This window comes from Lytechinus variegatus, chromosome 16 (assembly GCF_018143015.1).
Source record: "Lytechinus variegatus isolate NC3 chromosome 16, Lvar_3.0, whole genome shotgun sequence".
Lineage (NCBI taxonomy): Eukaryota > Metazoa > Echinodermata > Echinoidea > Temnopleuroida > Toxopneustidae > Lytechinus > Lytechinus variegatus.
In genome coordinates, this window is record NC_054755.1 from 29,960,328 (window position 1) to 29,979,943 (window position 19,616).

The window sequence follows — 19,616 nt, forward strand, 5'->3', positions numbered from 1 at the left end:
TATGTACTATAGTTTTCATTGTCACACAATAGTCAAGTATTTTGTAATACTAAATAGGTTCATTATTGCGGATTGAAATAATCGCTAGAGGGTATTCATTTGTCTCGCAATCTACTATGGTCAACAAGGAAAATCATGATCACTCTCGCAAAAAGTGTTCACTGGCTTTCTAGGAAATTTGTGATCACTCTCGCAAAAAGTGTTCACTAGCTTACAAGTTCACGAGCTTTCGAGTGCCGCTGCAACTCTTGATCAAGTGACGAAAATTGTCTGATAAGTATTTTGTAGTTTACACAAAGTTACAGTTCATATTAAAGCATAATTGTTTCTGAGCAAATGCATACAAATTCACAATGTTCTTTCACAGATTGAAACTACAATAAGACACTATACACAAAAGAGGACGGAAGATCGCTGGCAGGATGGCCACAAATGTGGAGTAGTTTTGATAAAATTTGTAAAAGATATTCAGATCAATTCTGAAGAACAGAACAATCATCATGAACACAACTATGCATAACACACATATTTCAACAATAAGAATTGATATGTGTTCATTGCAAAACTCTCTATATACTTACTTATAAATACAAATAATCATCTCACAATCAGACAGATCTGTTTACATAATAAAGATAGAGACATATGTGATCTCTCAATACATGGAAATTCAACTGTGCCTGCATGAATATCAAAGACTGTATACAAAGACAGAGAAATTAAGGTGATCTTTGTAGGCAAATGGTCTTAATAGCAGGCTTCTAGTAAAATGGAATAGATACCTGTAGTGTGGAATAGATAAAAAACTGATTTACATCACCGTTTAAAAATCTTTTCATAATAAGTCTTAAATTAAAGCATTGATTCTTCCAGGCAGGATTACACTTAAATAGCATTGACTTTGATATTATCGTTTCAAATCTTTTGATAACTATCTGTATCATTAGAGTTTGAACCTATCAGTCTCCCAGGCTGGATTACATGTAAAGGACATTGACATTATTATATATTATCGTTTCAAATCTTTTGATAATTAACTGCATTTAGAGTCTGAATGCATTAGTCTTCAAGGCAGAATTACACATAAATGCTACTGATGTTTACATTATCATTTCCAATCTTTTCATAATTAACTGCATTATTGGAATCTGAACGCATCAAGGCCAATCTATTTGATAATTAAGTGCATCATTTAGAGTCTGAAGGCATTAGTCTATTGGGTGAGATTACACATAAAGGCAACTGACATTAGTTTTTTCAAATCTTTTGATAATTAACTGCATCTTTAGAGTCTAAATGCATCAGTCTTCCAGGCAGGATTACACATAAAGGCCAATGATGTTCACATTATCATCTCAAATCTTTTGATAATTAACGGCATCATTAGAGTCTGAACGCATCAATCTTCCGGGTTGGTGGACAAGGTCAACAATGTAGGCTTTGGGAGGAAACTTGGGGTTTTCTTGCTGTATAAAAACAATGAAAGAACAATCACATTTATATTGAAAGTTAAAAGTACAAAGTATTATTATCTTTATCATTGTTGTCATGATATAGTTGTATTGAATTTATTATCATAAACATTATCATAATTATTATTATATTCCACATACTAAGAATCTTGCTATAGGATTGGTCAGAAGTCGGTCACGTGATAAAGGGTAATTATCCCATCAATCATCACTCGCAGTGATAGACCTTTTTTTTGGGGGGTCACAATGCGTTATGAATTAGTTTGAGTGCGCGCAAAGTTTGCCACTCAATTTTTTTGGGTCCATTATTCTCCATCACCTGCAGTGACGATTGCGCAAGAACTAGATGGGCACACACAGTGTACATACATGCCAAAAAGTGCATTGCCCTTCTATTGTTTTGTTGTGATGGTAAAGTTCCTTTGTGAGGTCACATAAAATCTTGTTGGGAGCAAGATCTCGGATGCTAGCGCACAGTTTACATACGCACGCTAGCATTAAAACAAGCATAATTGTCTCGATGGATCTTTTTATCAAGGAAACCTTGATAAAAAAAAAATGATTACAGAGACGAATTGATATCGGTTTCTTCAATAAGTGGTTCTCAGTGTGGAATACATAATGCATATAATCCCCTCTTGATTTCAGGTGACGAGGCAAGCTATCACTTTCTCTGCAAGCTCACTATCTTTCCTCAGTTTCGCTCAGAAAGATAGCTACATCCAGCTTACCTTGTAAGTGATAGTTTGCCTGTCACCTTCACCAACGGTGATTATTTGCTTATTATCATTATTATCATTATCATATTATGTATACTTATTATATCAGCCATTCATTTGTGTGATTCATTAACTAGCACTTGGAAATTTAATTGATATTTTGCTATGAAAATTAATAATTTTGCTTTGCAGTGAATATAAAATATATATCAGTCACTGAACCAGACAGTCTTCATACACAATGTGAAACAATAAATTCCTATAGATATGATAAAAATCTGCAGAAGATTTTCTTTTAGAATCACAATATGCCTAAAGACATCAGTAATCAAACCACATCAAACATAAAAAGTCAAAATTTCAAAACAACAATAATGAATACATCTGAATTATGAAGCGCACTGTCAATCCCATTTAGGTGTTCACGGCGCTTCAGAGCAAATTAAAAAAAAATAGAATATAGGTTCAAAGCTTTTACAATGTATGTATATCAAAATCTAGTCTGCTGTGCAAAGCCTTCACTCAAGTGGTCTGAATGCAAAGCCTACAATGGATTCTGTACTGAAGGCCCTAGCAAGTTTTATATAAGTTAGTCTTGTCTAAAGACCCACTTGTTGATTAAAGCTTCAATCTGGATCTTTGCCTGCAAACTATTCAATGTTCAACACGAAAACAATTTATGCATGTATGACTTTGAAGTAAAAAAATAATGAACAAAGAAACTTAAAACATGATAAAGTTTTATCTTTGTTTCAATGTATCTAAGCACTATATAAATGCAGAATATTTCTTTTATTATTATCATCAATATGATTATTGTCAGGTAACTTACCGAGTCTTCTTCATCTGTGAGCATAACTTCATTCCAAGCTCTGTTATAGTTGCCTCTTACCAAAGAACACGATACACCAATCCGATCAGCGAGTGCCTTCATTAAAGATATAAACATGATAAGAAGAAATCAATGATCAAATAGTTTTGGTAACAAAGGGGAAAATGGTGGAAGTAATATAATATAAATAATAAAAACAGCATCAACTTCTATAATCATTTCTTAAATGTGTTCAAGCAAAGGCATCAATCTCAAATCTGAAACTCAGTAGGAATGTAGTCAATAGCCTCGGGTTCAATTGAAACTTTGGTCTGAAGTTATGGTGTAACTACATGCACGGATAGCCAATTGTGACATAAATCTCTAACAGTAGAATTTCAATTTGTCAGCATTTTTGGTGTTTCACAAAGATTTAAGTATGCCTTAAAGTTGCACTTAAATGCCTGTTTGCGTACGGTATAAAAGGCATGACAGGATTGGTCAGATCATGTCAAGAGGATGCATTACGTGTTGCAAACCATGTACACATCAGCATTTAAGTGCAAATCTGAGTCATACTTAAATCTTTGTGAAACACCCCCCTGGAATAATACCTCAAATACTTTTCTTAAATACTTAAGTACGAGGAAAGAAGATCAACATAAAATTAAAAAAATAAAAACATCAGGGAATAATTTTGCTTTAAAAATTTGAATAGCATTTTGGTCATAAGAGGAAAGCCCTCAACTAAGTAATGTACAGTCCTATGTTATAATGTGCTATACAAAAGACTTTATGCGTAGCAGTCTTTAAAAAATGTGGAGCAAATTGCGATGCAATAGCAGGAAAATTATTCCCAATGTAATAAATGTATACATTGACACTCGGCCACCCACAAGTTTGGCACAGAGTTAGACCATGGCCTAAGCTGACTGAACTTCAGAATATGTCTTCACCATCGATGAATCAGGAAAGAGCACTGTAAGCCTAAGAAACATACAACCTAATAAAAAAATTGATACTTTTTGCTTCCCATACTTAAACCAAAACTTTAAACCTGAGTTTAATTTAAACCAAACTTCAGAATACGGGCCTATAAGTTCAATTTGTCAGCTCATTTCACAACTGATTGGGAATAATTACCGAAATGGTGTTCTTCCACAGGAGAACATGAGAATAGAGAATAAAGATACAAAACATAGAATGTAAAATGCAAGTGAAATTATGGGCTTTCCATAATTTTAGCACAGCCATGGCCTAAGTTAAACCTGACTTCGGAATATGGACCAAGGACAATAGTAGATTGGATTTTACTTCTCCATGCTATGAAAAGTGCCCATGACCTCGCAAAACTCGAAAACAATAAGTAACTCTGGGGCCCGTTGCAGAAAGAGTTGCGTTTAAACGCAAGCCTAAAAAATCAATCGCAAGTCCAAATTGCGCGCTGCTGATTGGTTGAAAATCAATTTGCGCGTGATTTTTAGAGTTGCGATTGATTGCAACTCTTTCTGCAACGGGCCCCGGGTAAGCTTCAGTATCTCCAATACTGGTAGCAAATTTGAATAGCACTACCTACTCCACTGCTCCAATGTTAGCAAGTCAATACTTACCTTAAACAGGAGAGCTCGGTGGCAATGGATACCTCGGTCAATCCGACCAATAGGGATGATATTACTCTTCAGTTCGTACTTCAGTTGACTAAGGCTCAGCTCGTAGCTGAAGTTAGCCATCTCTCCCTTCTCGATCGGTCCACCCATCTTGTTGCTGACGTACCTGAGGGGGAAGGGGAGAAAAGGGGAAGAATATCGCAAAGGTGAAATAGTGTAACACTCCTTTGTTGGAGTAGCCGTCATCATCATGAAGATTATTAAAGGTTACTGTTCCATGAGCAAATGTTGGTTCTCTTCAGCACACACTAGCCTGCATGATTGAAACACTTCAGATAAATGTTATTTTGTTGTATAATTTTCAATGGTCTGTTGCTACTTCATCTACTTATTTTTCCATATTTGCTCTATATGACTATTCCATCTATTCCCAATTCACTCGGATTCTAAAAACCCAATTTCCCCAATTTGTTTTCAGTAAGCTGAATCAGTTGTGATATTTGTTAATAGACAATAGGGGTTTACATGTACAGCAGATGGAATGCAACCAAACAGACATTAAACAAACTGGGACAATACAATGTCGCAGTTCAGCCCTCCGATGTCATTGCTAACATGCATTGCAGCATTTTTAAAAAGGATACTTACTGCGCAATCGTGATGACCTGCTCTCTTGTCGTCGGAAGACAGCTGACATCATTGAGCATGTCGCTGATGTAACCTTCAAAGACGGGATCGGCAGGAGCCTCGTACTGAGGTGGCTGCTGGGATAGCAAGGCCTGCTGCTCGGCTAATCTCTCGGCTTCCAGTCTCTCACGCAGCTCTCTCTCCTCGCGTTCCTTCTTGCTCTCTCTCTTTGACCTGCCAATACAGAAGAGCATTTCATCAATATTTCGTCTGACAAGTTGCCAGATCTGACAACTTTCCTTCGTTTTGATTGGCTGAGAAGCACTGTTACGTGTAACTTTCAGATAAAATTGGACTTGTCTGATAAATCCTTTGATAAAAATGCTTCCCAGGTTCAGATCATATCTGAATGTCTACCAAATTAGCTACAATTTGAAAATTAAAATAAACTTCTCCTGGCACTGTTTAGGTTGGGGAACAAGGCTTTACAAGAAATGCAAACAATACATAAACCCTAGGCTACACACGGCACAAGCATCTGGGTAAAAATCTCTATGCGTTTTTTCGTTTGTGTGAAAATTGATCACAGTATTAAGGAAGAATTTTTTACTGATATTTAAAACAAAAATATAACTTTTTGCATTTAAAAAAATTGCGGGTCATTATTAATTAAATAAGGTATTAGTTGAATATTTTGCTGAGGTCTTTTTTTCATGAATTTTACAAAGGAAATACAGTAACTGCAAAAAAGTTTTCACTTACTGACAAACATATACTGAGTACCAGTAAATGAAAAGGCAAATAATCATGAAAACATACTCTTATGAATGTCCCGTCTTGAAGTAAAATCTCAAAATATATTTGTGAAATACACAATGTATGCGACAACATAAATACGTACCCTTTGACGGACGATTTTGACGATCTGATGTTGGACTTGGATTCCTGTTTGACATCTAGTTCTGACGGGATTGTGGGTGCAGGAGTGACAGGTGGGCTATAGAGGGAGGCAAACAATTTGTGAGTGCGCCATGCACTAATAAATAAACAGTGACCTAATAGTAATATCGTGATATTTCACAAGTGAAGACTGAGTTCATGGTAAATAATAGTAGTATTCTAAATTAATAAACATGTAATATAATGTGATGTGATATTGTTACATTGTGATATTCTATATACAAGTATGTGAAAACATTCTGTGTAAATAAATGGTACATGTATATGATAGTAATATTCTATATATACTGTGCACATATGATAGGATGCCTGATACTACACAAACTGCTGAATAAATTTGTTTCCCACTGGAGAGAATAATTCTTTCTTACTAATACAATGTATGTGGACAGTGGCAATCACAGATCAATGTGTTTGCACAGTGTACACACAAAGTGTTGAGGATCAGTGGAGAAGTCACTCATTTCCAACAAGGCCCAAGGTTCAAATCTTACTGCAGCACTATAGCATACTGGATTAAACTATTTATAAATCTATAGAACATACATCATTCTAACAAATCATGTTACCAATGAAATTTGTAGGCACATGACACCATATCGTTTTACAAAAATAAATATACGTGCACACATTAACAATGTTTGTCCATAACTATATGCTTCTACATACATTGAAAAAAATTACATACACACTTAAAATTCAGGTGAGAGTAATATTTAGTATACACATGTAAGAATATATACAGCAATAGCAATGTGCTCATTCATGAATTTTTTTCTACTACCTTTTTTTATCTCTAAAATGAAACTACTTTTTTTTCATCACTAAAATATCACATATAGTAAGTGCAATAAACTATTCACAGATAATACCTGATCAAGTAAATCAAGCAATATAACAATTGCACAAACAAAACTATTTACATATGTGATATACAACTACCTTGTGAACCATACTTCAGTGAATACCAGCTCTGAGTTAGTCCTTGATTGTGACAAGGATGCATTCCCTACCTTTTAGAGGCTCCACAATTGACAAGTAAGATCGGCTTCTTCTGATTGACCTCCTGCTCGCTCAATTCCTCCAAGGTCGCAAATTTAGATTCTGGTCGGATCTAAGGAAACAAGGAAGACATTTATAACACAACAGAGCTTTTTTTTGTTTACAAATCCTGAACTTTGATGGATAATTTGGATTTAAAAAACACAGCCAGGAAGAGAGGAAAAAATAAAATGTTCGCAGAATGTTTCAAGGTATATGTCTAAAATAAAAATCATCATTTAACTTCTCTGAGGATAACAATTGTAAGACATACAGTTCATGGAATAAAATGGATATTTTCCATTTTAATGAAGCACTAGATAATGATTTTCAGGTGCAAATTGTTCGGGGCTTCATTTTTATAACATATCACAGACACTGGTAATGAGTGGGACCATTTTGAATGTCAAATCAATGTTTAGATGCTTGTTAATAACAAGAATTTTAATTTGAAAAGATCATAGTTCAAACATCAGTCAATGGGAATCAAAATGAGTGACAATCTGATTGAGCACTATAAAAGGATCGCCAGTCATGTACAAAGTTATGCCTAACACAGATACAGCTTTAGGAATCTTGTTGTTTTTGTTTGTTGGGTATAATGGCAACCAGTCGAGTATGACTATTACAGCCAACACGTTACTATCAGCCATCCGCTATCAGATTTGTTTGCATACCTTGCCGGCATCATAGAAGCCATCGCAGATGATATCATTAGGTCCCAGGAACCCCATCAGACTGTATTTAGCGGGTAGCATACTGTCTAGCAATCTCTCGAGTGCTACGTCACTGAAACCATTCTTTCTGGTCGATGACTGCTGGATTTCTTTCAAGGTGTCCAATCCACTACAAGAAAATGATAAAAGACAGATCACAGTTATGCAAAATACATATTTTGAAAATAAACAAGATATCTGTAGCTCATGTAATATTTTCATTATTTTTAGAGAATACTGTCTAGTGACCTGTTAAAGGCCAGACCAATGAAGCCATTCTTTCTGGTTGAGGACGACGGGACCTCTTTTAAGGTGTTCCGGCCACTACAGAGATATACCATGAATCAAAGGGGAAAAACAAGTTTAAGCTGTGAAATATACACATTTGTGACATCAAAATATATATTTCTCCCTAAATGTCCAATGAGATTTCCGCTGTCCAACTGGCAAAATGTTTTATCCATTTTTCACCATTTATGACATTTAGTAGCCACTTTTGAAAAAGCTACATAACTACTCAGAGTCAACAATATATTATAAAACAGTTCATCTGCCAACTGTTCTCTGGTAACAAGTGTTCCCTTCAAGGATTAATGTCTATCAAAAGAGAATGTTGCTCTAGTATACCAAATTAATTATCACATCCAGACCTGCCAACCTGAAAAAGAATATTTCAGTATATTTAAAGCTGAAAATCAGTATTCCGGTGAGGAAATCAGTATTTTCAAAAAATACCATAGGACCACACATACAACTGAAACTTTAGAAATCAGTATTTTACATGTAACTATCTGTATTCTTCTCACTTTTCAGTACTAAATACTGAAAATCGGTACTACTTGGCAGCTCTGCACATCCCTTATAACAAAAAAGTCATTATTCCACTGATTATAAAAACCTCAAAGATCGTTAACATCATTCATGCATTCGAAAATATCAAATATGGCCTATCAAAACAATGTCTACCTACCCGAGCTTGCAGAGTTCCGTGGCAATGACTGGATCACTAGCGCAGACAACCAAGGCCCAAGATGCAGCTCGTCTTACGTCGTCATTACTAGACTGAAGAAGCTTCAACATAGGACCTAAGCCACCTAGCCCTCTCAACTAATAAAAGAGTAATGGGAGAGATTTGTATAAGAACACAGAATGGCAAGGTGTAAACACAAAGATTCATGACTCATCAATATTACCCATTACTTATTTCTTATACTGTCGTTTTCCTGTTAGGCCCAAAATGCTTACAATATATTAATTAATCAATGGAATTAAACAATCCTGAAACTACAAACTATGAAAGAGATAGGTTTTTATCAGTGCCTTTCTGATAATTGCTAGTGATGGAGACTGTCTAATTGGCAAATCATTCCAGTAATTTGAAGCTAACAGAGTAAAATTTCTATCACTGGCTAATGTATGAATTAATGAATAAGTGAGACAGAGAAAGTCATTGGCCAAAAAAAAAAAAAAAATGATAAAGTAGTATATCAGCACAAAAAACTACAGAAACTGACACTGTATAAAAAATTTGCATAATCACTTTCAACTCATCCTTTGTGTAAGACATGGCTACCTCAAAATAAACATACAAACATATCTCTTCATTGTACAAACAACTACCAACAATTTCCAATAAGAATAACAAGATTTAAAAACAGTCCATTGCCTTTTTTGGTTGACATACTAAACAAAATATGAGTGTGTCGACTAGGAAAGGCAATGCAAAATGGTCATCCTCAACCCATTATCAAATTATTTTTGTCATTTAAATAAGTGTCAGTCTCCTCTCCTTCAAGTCTGCCATTATCATATTACATTTATTCATTCATTCGTTTGTTCGTTCATTCATTGCCTTTTATGCTTTATCTAAATTGTATTAACTTTTAAATGTATAGCCTTTTTTAATGCATTTTACTATGGTTTTTACTATGTATTTAATAATGTGCCAACACCAACTTGTAAACATGATTTTTCACAGCTCTTGCTGTTTTTTCATGTATGATTGTTAACATGTTTGATTATCAATAAAGACCATTATTGAATTGAATTGAAAATATAATCAAGAATTATGGTGAGAATAAGAACACAAAAATGTGAACAAGGATATCTTTGCTAAACCAGGATTTGAACAAAGAAACAATACAGTATGGAAAGACAAACATACATGGCAAAACAAAATGTGAACACAAAACAACATGATCGAGTAGGACTTCAACACACAAAACCATGGAAAAGTAGTCTTTGTGGTAGGGAATGTCAACACAAAGATTAAAGTTGATTAAAACAGTATGCTATGAACACAAATATTGCATAGTGAAACAGTACCAAAAAAAGCTATATTCTTTTTACCTGGTTTCTTGATTCTGTATCACAGACAAAGGCAGCTAGTGCCATTGCTGCCTTAGTTTGAACATTGGCATTGCTGAATATAGGAGAGAGAGAGAAAAAACAATTAAAAAAGATAAACATTATTTAGGCTTCAGTAATTTCATAGAAGTTATATTTAATAAATTACTGAATTTCTGTATTGTTCAATGAAATTGAGATGAAAAATGAAAATACAGGGATAAGACTTTGCAATGTTCTGACTAAATTTTCAAGATTTTTGTGAATTAATATTGCAAGTTTTTAAAACATCCTGGGGTACACTTTTGTCTATGAAGTCTACAGGTAAAGGTTTCTGATAATTCAGGATCTGTAATTTTAATCAAAAGTATTCATGTATGCACAGGTACCTGGATAGTTTTTAGAAATGTGTTGAGTTGAATGTCAAGATGAGGTAATCATATATCATGAAATGTTTAAAAAGACTTATTCATTTCCGCACACACACAGTTTAAAAGAGTGCGACTGAGAAGGATTTAAAGTATTTCAATGTCATTGGAGCAATGGTAAAATATCCCAGGGGGGCCACTTACATTGACGAGTGGATACCGTGCGTGACCAAAAAAACACGTAAAAAGGATGTCTTTTTCACGATGGGGCACGTTACGTACGTAACGTGATAAGGGTATCAAAAACACAAAAATAAGGAAAAAAGGGTATCTATTTCGCTAGGAAAATTACGTGTTTAGGGTCGAATTTGCGGGGATGATAAAACAAAATTAAAATGTTTTATAAAGGATGTCATTTTTGCCCCAACACTTCGTGTTTAGAGTCCGATTTGCGCGAGGTGTAGAAGTGGGCTCGTACTAAACCAAATAAGGTAAAGCCGACGACCGAAGGAACCGTAACAATAAAACATTCCTGTACTTGTTTAGGGGTCCATTTCAGGGAATATTTGCCAAGAGTATCGTTTTTGTTTCTAATACAGTCCGACCTCTCTTATCCGGCCTCCCCATATCCGGATCTCTCTATCATCCGGACGCACACTTGCCGAGATTTTTTTTTTTTTTTTTTAATCTAATGTAGTACTGGTACGTGAGGAAATGAGATTTCAATCTAAACTCAATCCTATACGTAAACTCACTTTGATTACCCTACACCAAACATATTTTTCATGAAAATATCTCACCCAAATCACCAAAAGAACTTTAGGAATGATAATTTCCAGTAAATCAGGGTGCAGCGCAAACATTTCATCACGTTTCTCTTTTGCTTCGCGGGAAAAACAACACATGTCTTGCTAGCTAACTTTAGGCCTCAATACGGACAGCGCCATCTATCATGTTTGAGCCTACAGTCAGTGTAACAATGGCTGACATTGTGAAGCTGCGATACCCGCCGCGATGATCTAATTTTAAAACTTGGTTTCATCGAGTCATTCTCTTTCTTTCGAGGTATGCTCGATGTATACCTCAGTCATTTTAGCAGGTAAATTATCCAAGAGTTTTGGCCATCGAACGATTTCATTTCTATAAAAACACTGCCTATAATTTGCACTGACTCTGCAGTGAATATTGTCTTTACCATACGCCCACTACTGTAGCTACCGCCGGTGGCCTGGGGAGGCAGCTGGCAGCACAGCTGCGTGTATTTAATATTGGCTCTCCCAGATCCGGATAAATTCCTTATCCGGATTGGTGCTGGTCCCAACGTGTCCGGATAAGAGAGGTCGGACTGTACTAGTTAAGGGTAGGGTTTCACACGCCAATGCTTGTTAAGGGGTTCATTTTCAGAATATGGAAATTAAGTGTTTAGGGGGCTTTTCGAGACCCCTTGGTCGCGCATGGTATCCACTCGTGAATGGAAGTGGCCCCCCCTGGTAAAATATGGACTCAAAAGAGTGTAAAAGAGCGGTGAAGAGCAAAAGCCAAAAGGGTGATGGGTTGGACCCACCTGGAATGTAGAGGAGTGAGCAGAGCTCCTACAATTCCTCTAGTCTGGATGTCCGCCCTCAAGATTTCATCCGTCGCCATGTTGGTCAAGACCTGAGCTGCGTTGGCTTGGGCGCCCTCTCTTGACGAGTTTAAGAGACCGATAAGGGGCTCGATGCCATTGCGTTCTGCCAGCTCAACACAGTTTTGGACGGTAGCCGATGTGAGGTTGGCCAGAGCGAGGGAGCTGTTCTCAGCGACATCTCCGTTTTCACTGCCGAGCAGTTTGACAAGAGGTGCTATGCCATCTATCGATTGGAGGAAAAAATAAATTGATGAAGTTGTGCACAATGCTGATTTCAACAAGTTTATCTTCAATTTGTCTAATGCCAAATCCGTCCTATTGACAACTAGTCTACTATCATTTGGTCTACCATCACTTCGTCTACAATCCACATGGTCTAATTGCCAATTCGTCCAGTCACAATTTCGTCTAATAAGCAGTTGGTCCAATAGCCATTTAGTCCACATACCATTTGGTCTAAGTAAAGTGTTAATTTTGCACAATGAATGAAAATGAAATGGATATTAGACCGACCGGGTATGAGACGAAATGGTCGCAGACGAAATGGTGATTAAATGAACTGATGATTGGACAAAATGGTTATTGGACCAAATGGTTGTTAGACAAAATGTTGATGGATGGAAAGGCATTGGACTAAATGAAAGTAGTCCATGTGGTGAGTGGACGAGTTGGCAGAAGACGAATTGGCAATTTACCATTTCAACATCTATGTGCAACTAAGAATTCATAGTTTCCATCAAATCAAATTATTTATAGATGTGTATATTGACGTATAAAGTACCTTGCCATTTATTTTGTTTAATTTCAGACATCAAAAACATTTCCTCTTTAAAGCCCTTGATACTTTCTAATTTACGTAAAACCATGTCAAAACCTTTTGATTTGAGTTTTTCTGAAGCAGAATGCTCACATGTCAAACAGTTTATATGCATATAACTTACACTCTTGTTCTATGTAGCTTGTAACATTTCACTTTTAGCTTCAGTCAGGGTCTTTAATTATTCTTTTAATATTCCAATTGCAATGAGACATAATAACCTACCATATTCAGCAATCGTCTGTCTACAGAGGGCGCTCTCTGCCATGATGGCTAGGGCCTGTGCTGTAGCGGCTTGGACTGGTGCGCTATCAACCTCGAGGAGACAAACTAACGTCTTCTCCCCCTCTTGCTCATGAAATATCTTGCAGTTCTCAGCTACAATGAGAAATGAAGAATGTGAAGAGTTATCAATACAAAAATAGGCATTTATCTCGGCACACAATACAATAATTCACACTGAAGTATTTGCAATATGTGAAATCAAAGATTAAATAAAGCTTGTGTGATCAGGCCGTCTCATAAAGTGGTTCGTAAGTTATGAGTGACCTTATGAATGATGGGTGATCCTTTCTTGTGGTACGTGATACACACCAGAATTTGAATGGTATCGATTTAGTCACCAGTCATTTGTACAGTCACTTGTAACTTACGAAAAGCTTTTTTGAAACACCCACCAGGTCATAACTAGGAATTCCAAAGAATGATGCACAGTACATACTAGAAAATGTTTGTCTTTTGCACAGTGCAAATTTAGGTAAATTTGTGGACATTATTGTTATTTTTTTATAACCAAGATAACTCTTTGCTAAGATTTTGTCTTTGGATGGAGTGTGTGCTATATAAATCCACACCATTATCATGATTACTTTTATCTTTTGTTTCTTGTCTTGGAATGAGTCTTTAAAAAAATGCAGGATAGAAGTACTCAAGCAAACCAAGAATGATCGGAGGCCTTTAACAAAAGAATGAGGCTGGTGAAATATTTTCTTAACTTAACATCCCCTTCCTACATTTATCAGTTAATATTTTTCATGAAACAGCACCAAATTCCACAGGTATTAGGGTAAATATTGCACTCATCTACACCTCATGCAATAGTGGCCCCCATGTCATGCAATGAAATAAATGTGGAATTCCATTCACCATCATCGAATATACTACTAATATGAATATGCTGCTATTAAGAAATCTATACGGTGAAAATCCACAGTAAAAGTACAGAGTAGTGATACAATTAAAATATGTTGCATCTGCATTTGTTTTTTCAATAATAATGGTGATGATGATAATAATAAGGATAATAATAATGATGGTGATGATGATGATGATGATAATAATAATGATAATAATAATAATAATAATGATAATAATACTAATAATAAAAATACTTGGTTTTTTAATAGCGCAAAGCAGATTGCATGTCCCTTATGCACTAAACAGTAAAGGAAAAGTATAAAGTTTTATTTTCTATTTTTAATTGGTGCTTACGATTCCTCGCAGCTCTCGCTATGGCCCTAGAGGCATTCTCCTGGACCTCTGATTTCTCAGACTCTGCGGCGAAGGCGAGTAGCTTCTGAAGACCTCCTGTAGTTTGAATGAGTTCCATGCTCTCGATGTCCTCCAAACAATTCGAAAGAACATTCAGGGCATGGACGTGAAGGTCTTCAAACTCCTGAAGAGAAAATAAAAAAGGGAAAATACAATTGCAGAGCAAAACAGGAGTGCAAATGACACACACACTTTTTTTTTAATCACCCATTGAACATACCTATAAACATAATGTAGCAAGATCTCACAAAACGATCACCTGCAACCCCAAAACTCTTTGCTACCCTTTATTTCAAATTCCTGGGCCCCATCTAACAAAGAGTTACAATTGATCCATACAATCATAACTATGGAAATCCATCAGTGTCATAATTTTTCTACAGGATATTCGCACAATGTCTTTTGTAAACAAAGAGAAGCACAGCAAATTTTCAAGAAAACATTGAATGTATGACTATACATCATAGTTAGATTTTATATATCGTAACTCTTTGTAAGACAGGGCGCTGGATCCACCCACTGAAATGTATCAAACTTGAATAACTTTTATTTTCTCTACAGGAATTCAATGTTAAGGATACATGTAACTCTACAAAGTTCATGGTTTACTTGGTGGACCTGTATGATGACATGCATGATGTTATTTCATCAAACACTTCAACTAAACATGTGTATAGAAGAAGGTATTATGTCTAAGCATACTTGGTGTGTCAGAGCAGTATGCTGGATTCTCTCAGAAAAAAAAATCATAACAAAAATCAGAGCCTGATCATTAATTCAACAGCACTGCTTAAAAGAATGGATTAATAATAATTCATTTTTTAACCATTAAAGTATATTGGCCTTACAAATGGCCAATGATTCAGGTTCTCTGCATTTCTTGGTGTGTGTTTTTTTTTTAATCTATTAAATTTTTTTGACTGGATTACTGGAATGTCTTAATTGGAAAGCAAAATATATTCAATTAAGAATTTGACATTGAATTTTTAAATTCTAGTTCATCTTACTTTTGTACCAACAAAGTCAACCAGCCTTTCCAATCCCTCCAGTTCTCTGAGTGCTTCTCTGTTCTCTGCATCTTGAGTAGAAAGTGTCAAGCTCTGTAAGGCTAGCTCCTGGATCACCGGATAGTCCGACTTCAAGAGTTCCAGAAGGGGTTCCAGACCACGGGCATCTCTAAGAGAACAGGGAAGATTGGAAAACAGAAATAAACTTTTTGTCTATGTGTACAAGGCAGTAAATCATTGAAATATAATTCTGATTTTACATGAAACAGTCAAGTGAGGACACAAAATCGCGTTTTCCTATTGACGTATTGATAAAGCAACTTTACGAAAACAATGTGGGAACCTTCTCAGCAGCTTTGCAAGGATGAACAAAATAAACAAACCTATTTGAATACTCATTCTGTGCGTGCATTAATGGATTTTGTAGGACTTTGCAAATTAATCACTAATAAGATTAATACGTTTAAATAGCATAAACTGTGTGATGCATATCATAAATGTATCTTGCTTGCAACCCAAAATATACATATCATACATTGTGATGAATGGCTTGCATGTTTGTTGGGTTTTCACTGTTCCAAGATCTGTTGTCAATGACAATCCCATGTTGTATCACAAAGTTACTTATATAAATGATATTGATATGTCATCAAGATTGCTTCAATTTATACTTTTCGCTGATGACTCTAATATATTTCTGTCACACCCCGACCCAGATCAATTGACGCAAATATTCAATGACGAACTAAAAAATGTTTCTAAATGGATAACAGCTAACAAACTCTCTCTTAACCTAGCAAAAACTAGCTACATGCTATTTAGCAACAAGATTACAACTGTACCAAAAGATGTAATTTTAAATGATACTGTTATTCAAAGAGTGCGATCTACTAAATTTTTGGGACTGTTCATTGACGATAAACTTTCTTGGAAAACACATATTGATAATATTTGTAAAATCATTGCTCGCAATATTGGTGTCATTAGAAAATTAAGTCACTTCTTACCCCATTATATTTTGTTATCATTATATTCAACGTTAATTTTACCTTATCTGAATTACGGAGTTGTTGCATGGGGTAACGCAGCGAATTCTCAAATTAATAGACTTTTTATATTACAAAAAAGAGCGATTCGTATTATTAGTCATGCAGAATTCAGGGCACATACAAATATTCTGTTTTTGAAAAATAAAGTCTTGAAGGTTAAAGATTTATATTCTTTTCAACTCGGACAGTTAATGTACAAGTTTATTAATAAACAATTACCGTTACCTTTTAATAATATGTTTGTAAAAAATAATACAATTCATAAGCACTTTACTCGCCAGGCGAGTTCCTTTCATTTACCTCTGAATAGAACATCGTTTGCACAGAGGACATTTGTTTTTACTGGTCCAAAATTATGGAATTCTTTTTCAAAGGATATTATACAATGTAATTCAATACAAAATTTCAAAGGAAAACTGAAAAAATATCTTCTGGATTCATATTAGATTATCGTTTTTTTTTCCACAAAGTTATGTAACTCAGAACTTAATATGTAAATGTGTTTGTTAATTTCTCTTTGTATATATGTTTAATCGTTTTATGATTTCTGTATACAGTGTATACTGATTCATTAATTTTTATTTTTATTTATTTTTATTTTTTGTTTATTTTTTATTCATTGTATTATGTATTGTTTATTTCTTTATTTTATCATATTTTTATTCATAAAATGTACTTATGAAAGGGGGCCTTCACCCTACAAGCTCTGCTTTTTAGTTGGTCTCCTTCTCTTTCGATTTCATAGCATTATTGTATTATAGAAATGATTTATGTATTATATTTTGTAAATATGTCTATTGAACTATCATTGTAAATGTAAAAAGATTGAAAGAGATAATAAATGAATTGAATTGAATTGAATTGAATTGAAAAAGTCCATAATAGCTCTCATAACTTTTTATTTAGTAACCAACCCACGCGAGAATCAGATAACACCTATCAAAATTTTACCTTATTGCTGCTCTGCTTTGATAATCCTGGAGCAAGAGAGATACTGCTTCCACGGTGTTCTTGGTGACATCGGGATCAGGGTCAGAGAGCAGTGCTATCAGAGGATCTAGACCTCCTAGTTCCATGATCTGGACCTTGCTGGAGTACTCTTGGGCCATGTTGGCCAGACACAGACTAGAGAACTCGTGGACAAGGGTGTCCTCTGTAAATAAAACAGAAACATGTTTTATCAAGACCACGGTTTCAAGGATAAAAGGAAAGGGGTGATTATGGAAAAGGCGGTTTGTGTTGGACAAGGCACAGCTTCATGGAGATTGGCAGCACTGATAAATGTGTTATTCTCCCGACTACTGAAACAGTCCAAGACCAGTTTTGATTGGAAGATCAGAATGTAGGGTTTCACTGAAAATGTCAGATCTAACAATTTAGTCAATGCAGACAACTTTCACGGGATGGTCCCTAAGTGGGTGTTTCATGGTCATTTGTCTGTTTCAGCTGACAACTTCTCCCGGGTTTTTAATGGCTGCGAAACACTGGGCCCAGTCTTACAAAGCGTTATGATTGATCCGATCAATATCATCAATGTCATAAATCTTTCTTCAGGAATTTGCTCAATCGCCTTTGAAAACAAAGAGAAGCATAATGATTTCTATTTTAAAGAAAACAGTGAATGAATGAATATATGTCATTTCTAGAAAATATTTTGAATAAACAGGTATTTTAGATGTTGACATTGTTGGCTGTCCATAGTTGCGATTGATCCGATCAATCCCAACTCTTTGTAAGACGGGCCCCTGGTCTCTACATGTGCCTATGGCAACTTTTCCACTGTAACTCCAGTCAATTTCAAAATGCAGCATCCAAAGGATTACATATTTTTATAAATGATCTACCATTTACTGTTTAAGATGACCTTATAGCCTAAAGCAAGGCTGCTGACTAGGTGGTAGCATTTCAAGGGAAATATACTGGATCCAACATGTTTTTAAATCATATTCATTAAACTCTGAATTCAAAACTTATTCAACTTTGGAAAACAGAAAGCTAAGTATCAAATCTCACAAAAGTTTCATTTTGATAACAAAATAAAAAATAGTAATCTCTTTCACACATATTGATGGACATACACTTATATTGGGTTTTTGTTTTCTAATCTACGTTTTTATTAAATATCCAATCTTACCTTCCGGAGCTAATAACTTGATAAGATTTGGGACGCAGTCACTTTTTCTTAGCAGTCTCCTGACTTCATCTATATTAGAAAAATAGAAAATAAATCAAGCTGAATGCCAGAACAATTGACAAACAAATCAATATAATTGCTTAATATAAAAGAAACAAACAACTTATTTGGAAGAAGGTACCTCACATCAAGCACTGGAATGCAGTCATGAAAATAACTTTTTGAAATGAATCCTAATTTGTTACATCAATTATTTTCTCTACTTCAAATGGGGAACTTTATCTTAGCAGGGAAATGACAAAAGAACCACAAATGGGAGTTGAGGTGGACCATGGAACAAGCCGATGGCTTTTAGTATTTTCATATTTGAATACAAAATAGATATGAAATAGAATACATTTCAAGCAATGGAATGCTTTCTTTTCTCAGAGGCACTTACTGTGAGCTGACATGACGCCTAGGGTCATGATGGCATTCCTACGGACGGTCTTCTCCTCTGATGCGATCAGCTTTAGTAGGTGTTCACCGGCACCAAGCTCAAGAAGCATTCCTCGGTTTTCATCACCTATGACAAAGATTCAATCAGGTTCAAGGGTTAAGATGAGTCAAAGCCGACTGGTCAAATCTGCTTTGTCAACTATAACAAGACTGATAAAAATTTAATAATGCTGGTGGCACTGTTGCACAAAAATTTTTGATTGATGGTAACTCCGTATAATGCCCAGGAGCCAGTTGCATGAAACCTGGGTTTAAACACAAAATTT

At 35.3% G+C, this 19,616-nt stretch overlaps 1 protein-coding gene across 1 annotated transcript in view; it reads right to left on the reverse strand.

Moving 5' to 3' along the window:
- Positions 1-281: 281 nt before the first annotated feature.
- The window catches only part of LOC121429555 (armadillo repeat-containing protein 3-like), a 32,491-nt gene continuing 13,156 nt past the window's right edge, over positions 282-19,616 (reverse strand). The window contains exons 4-19 of the mRNA XM_041626634.1: positions 19,292-19,417; positions 18,853-18,921; positions 17,670-17,871; positions 15,670-15,838; positions 14,603-14,786; positions 13,337-13,489; positions 12,232-12,517; positions 10,303-10,375; positions 8,924-9,060; positions 7,915-8,083; positions 7,210-7,310; positions 6,138-6,233; positions 5,258-5,470; positions 4,613-4,775; positions 3,024-3,119; positions 282-1,466 (exon numbers count right to left, since the gene is read on the reverse strand). Of these exons, the coding sequence (XP_041482568.1) occupies positions 1,356-1,466; positions 3,024-3,119; positions 4,613-4,775; positions 5,258-5,470; positions 6,138-6,233; positions 7,210-7,310; positions 7,915-8,083; positions 8,924-9,060; positions 10,303-10,375; positions 12,232-12,517; positions 13,337-13,489; positions 14,603-14,786; positions 15,670-15,838; positions 17,670-17,871; positions 18,853-18,921; positions 19,292-19,417 (2,348 nt within the window). The 3' untranslated portion in view covers positions 282-1,355. The remainder of the gene's footprint in view (positions 1,467-3,023; positions 3,120-4,612; positions 4,776-5,257; positions 5,471-6,137; positions 6,234-7,209; positions 7,311-7,914; positions 8,084-8,923; positions 9,061-10,302; positions 10,376-12,231; positions 12,518-13,336; positions 13,490-14,602; positions 14,787-15,669; positions 15,839-17,669; positions 17,872-18,852; positions 18,922-19,291; positions 19,418-19,616) is intronic.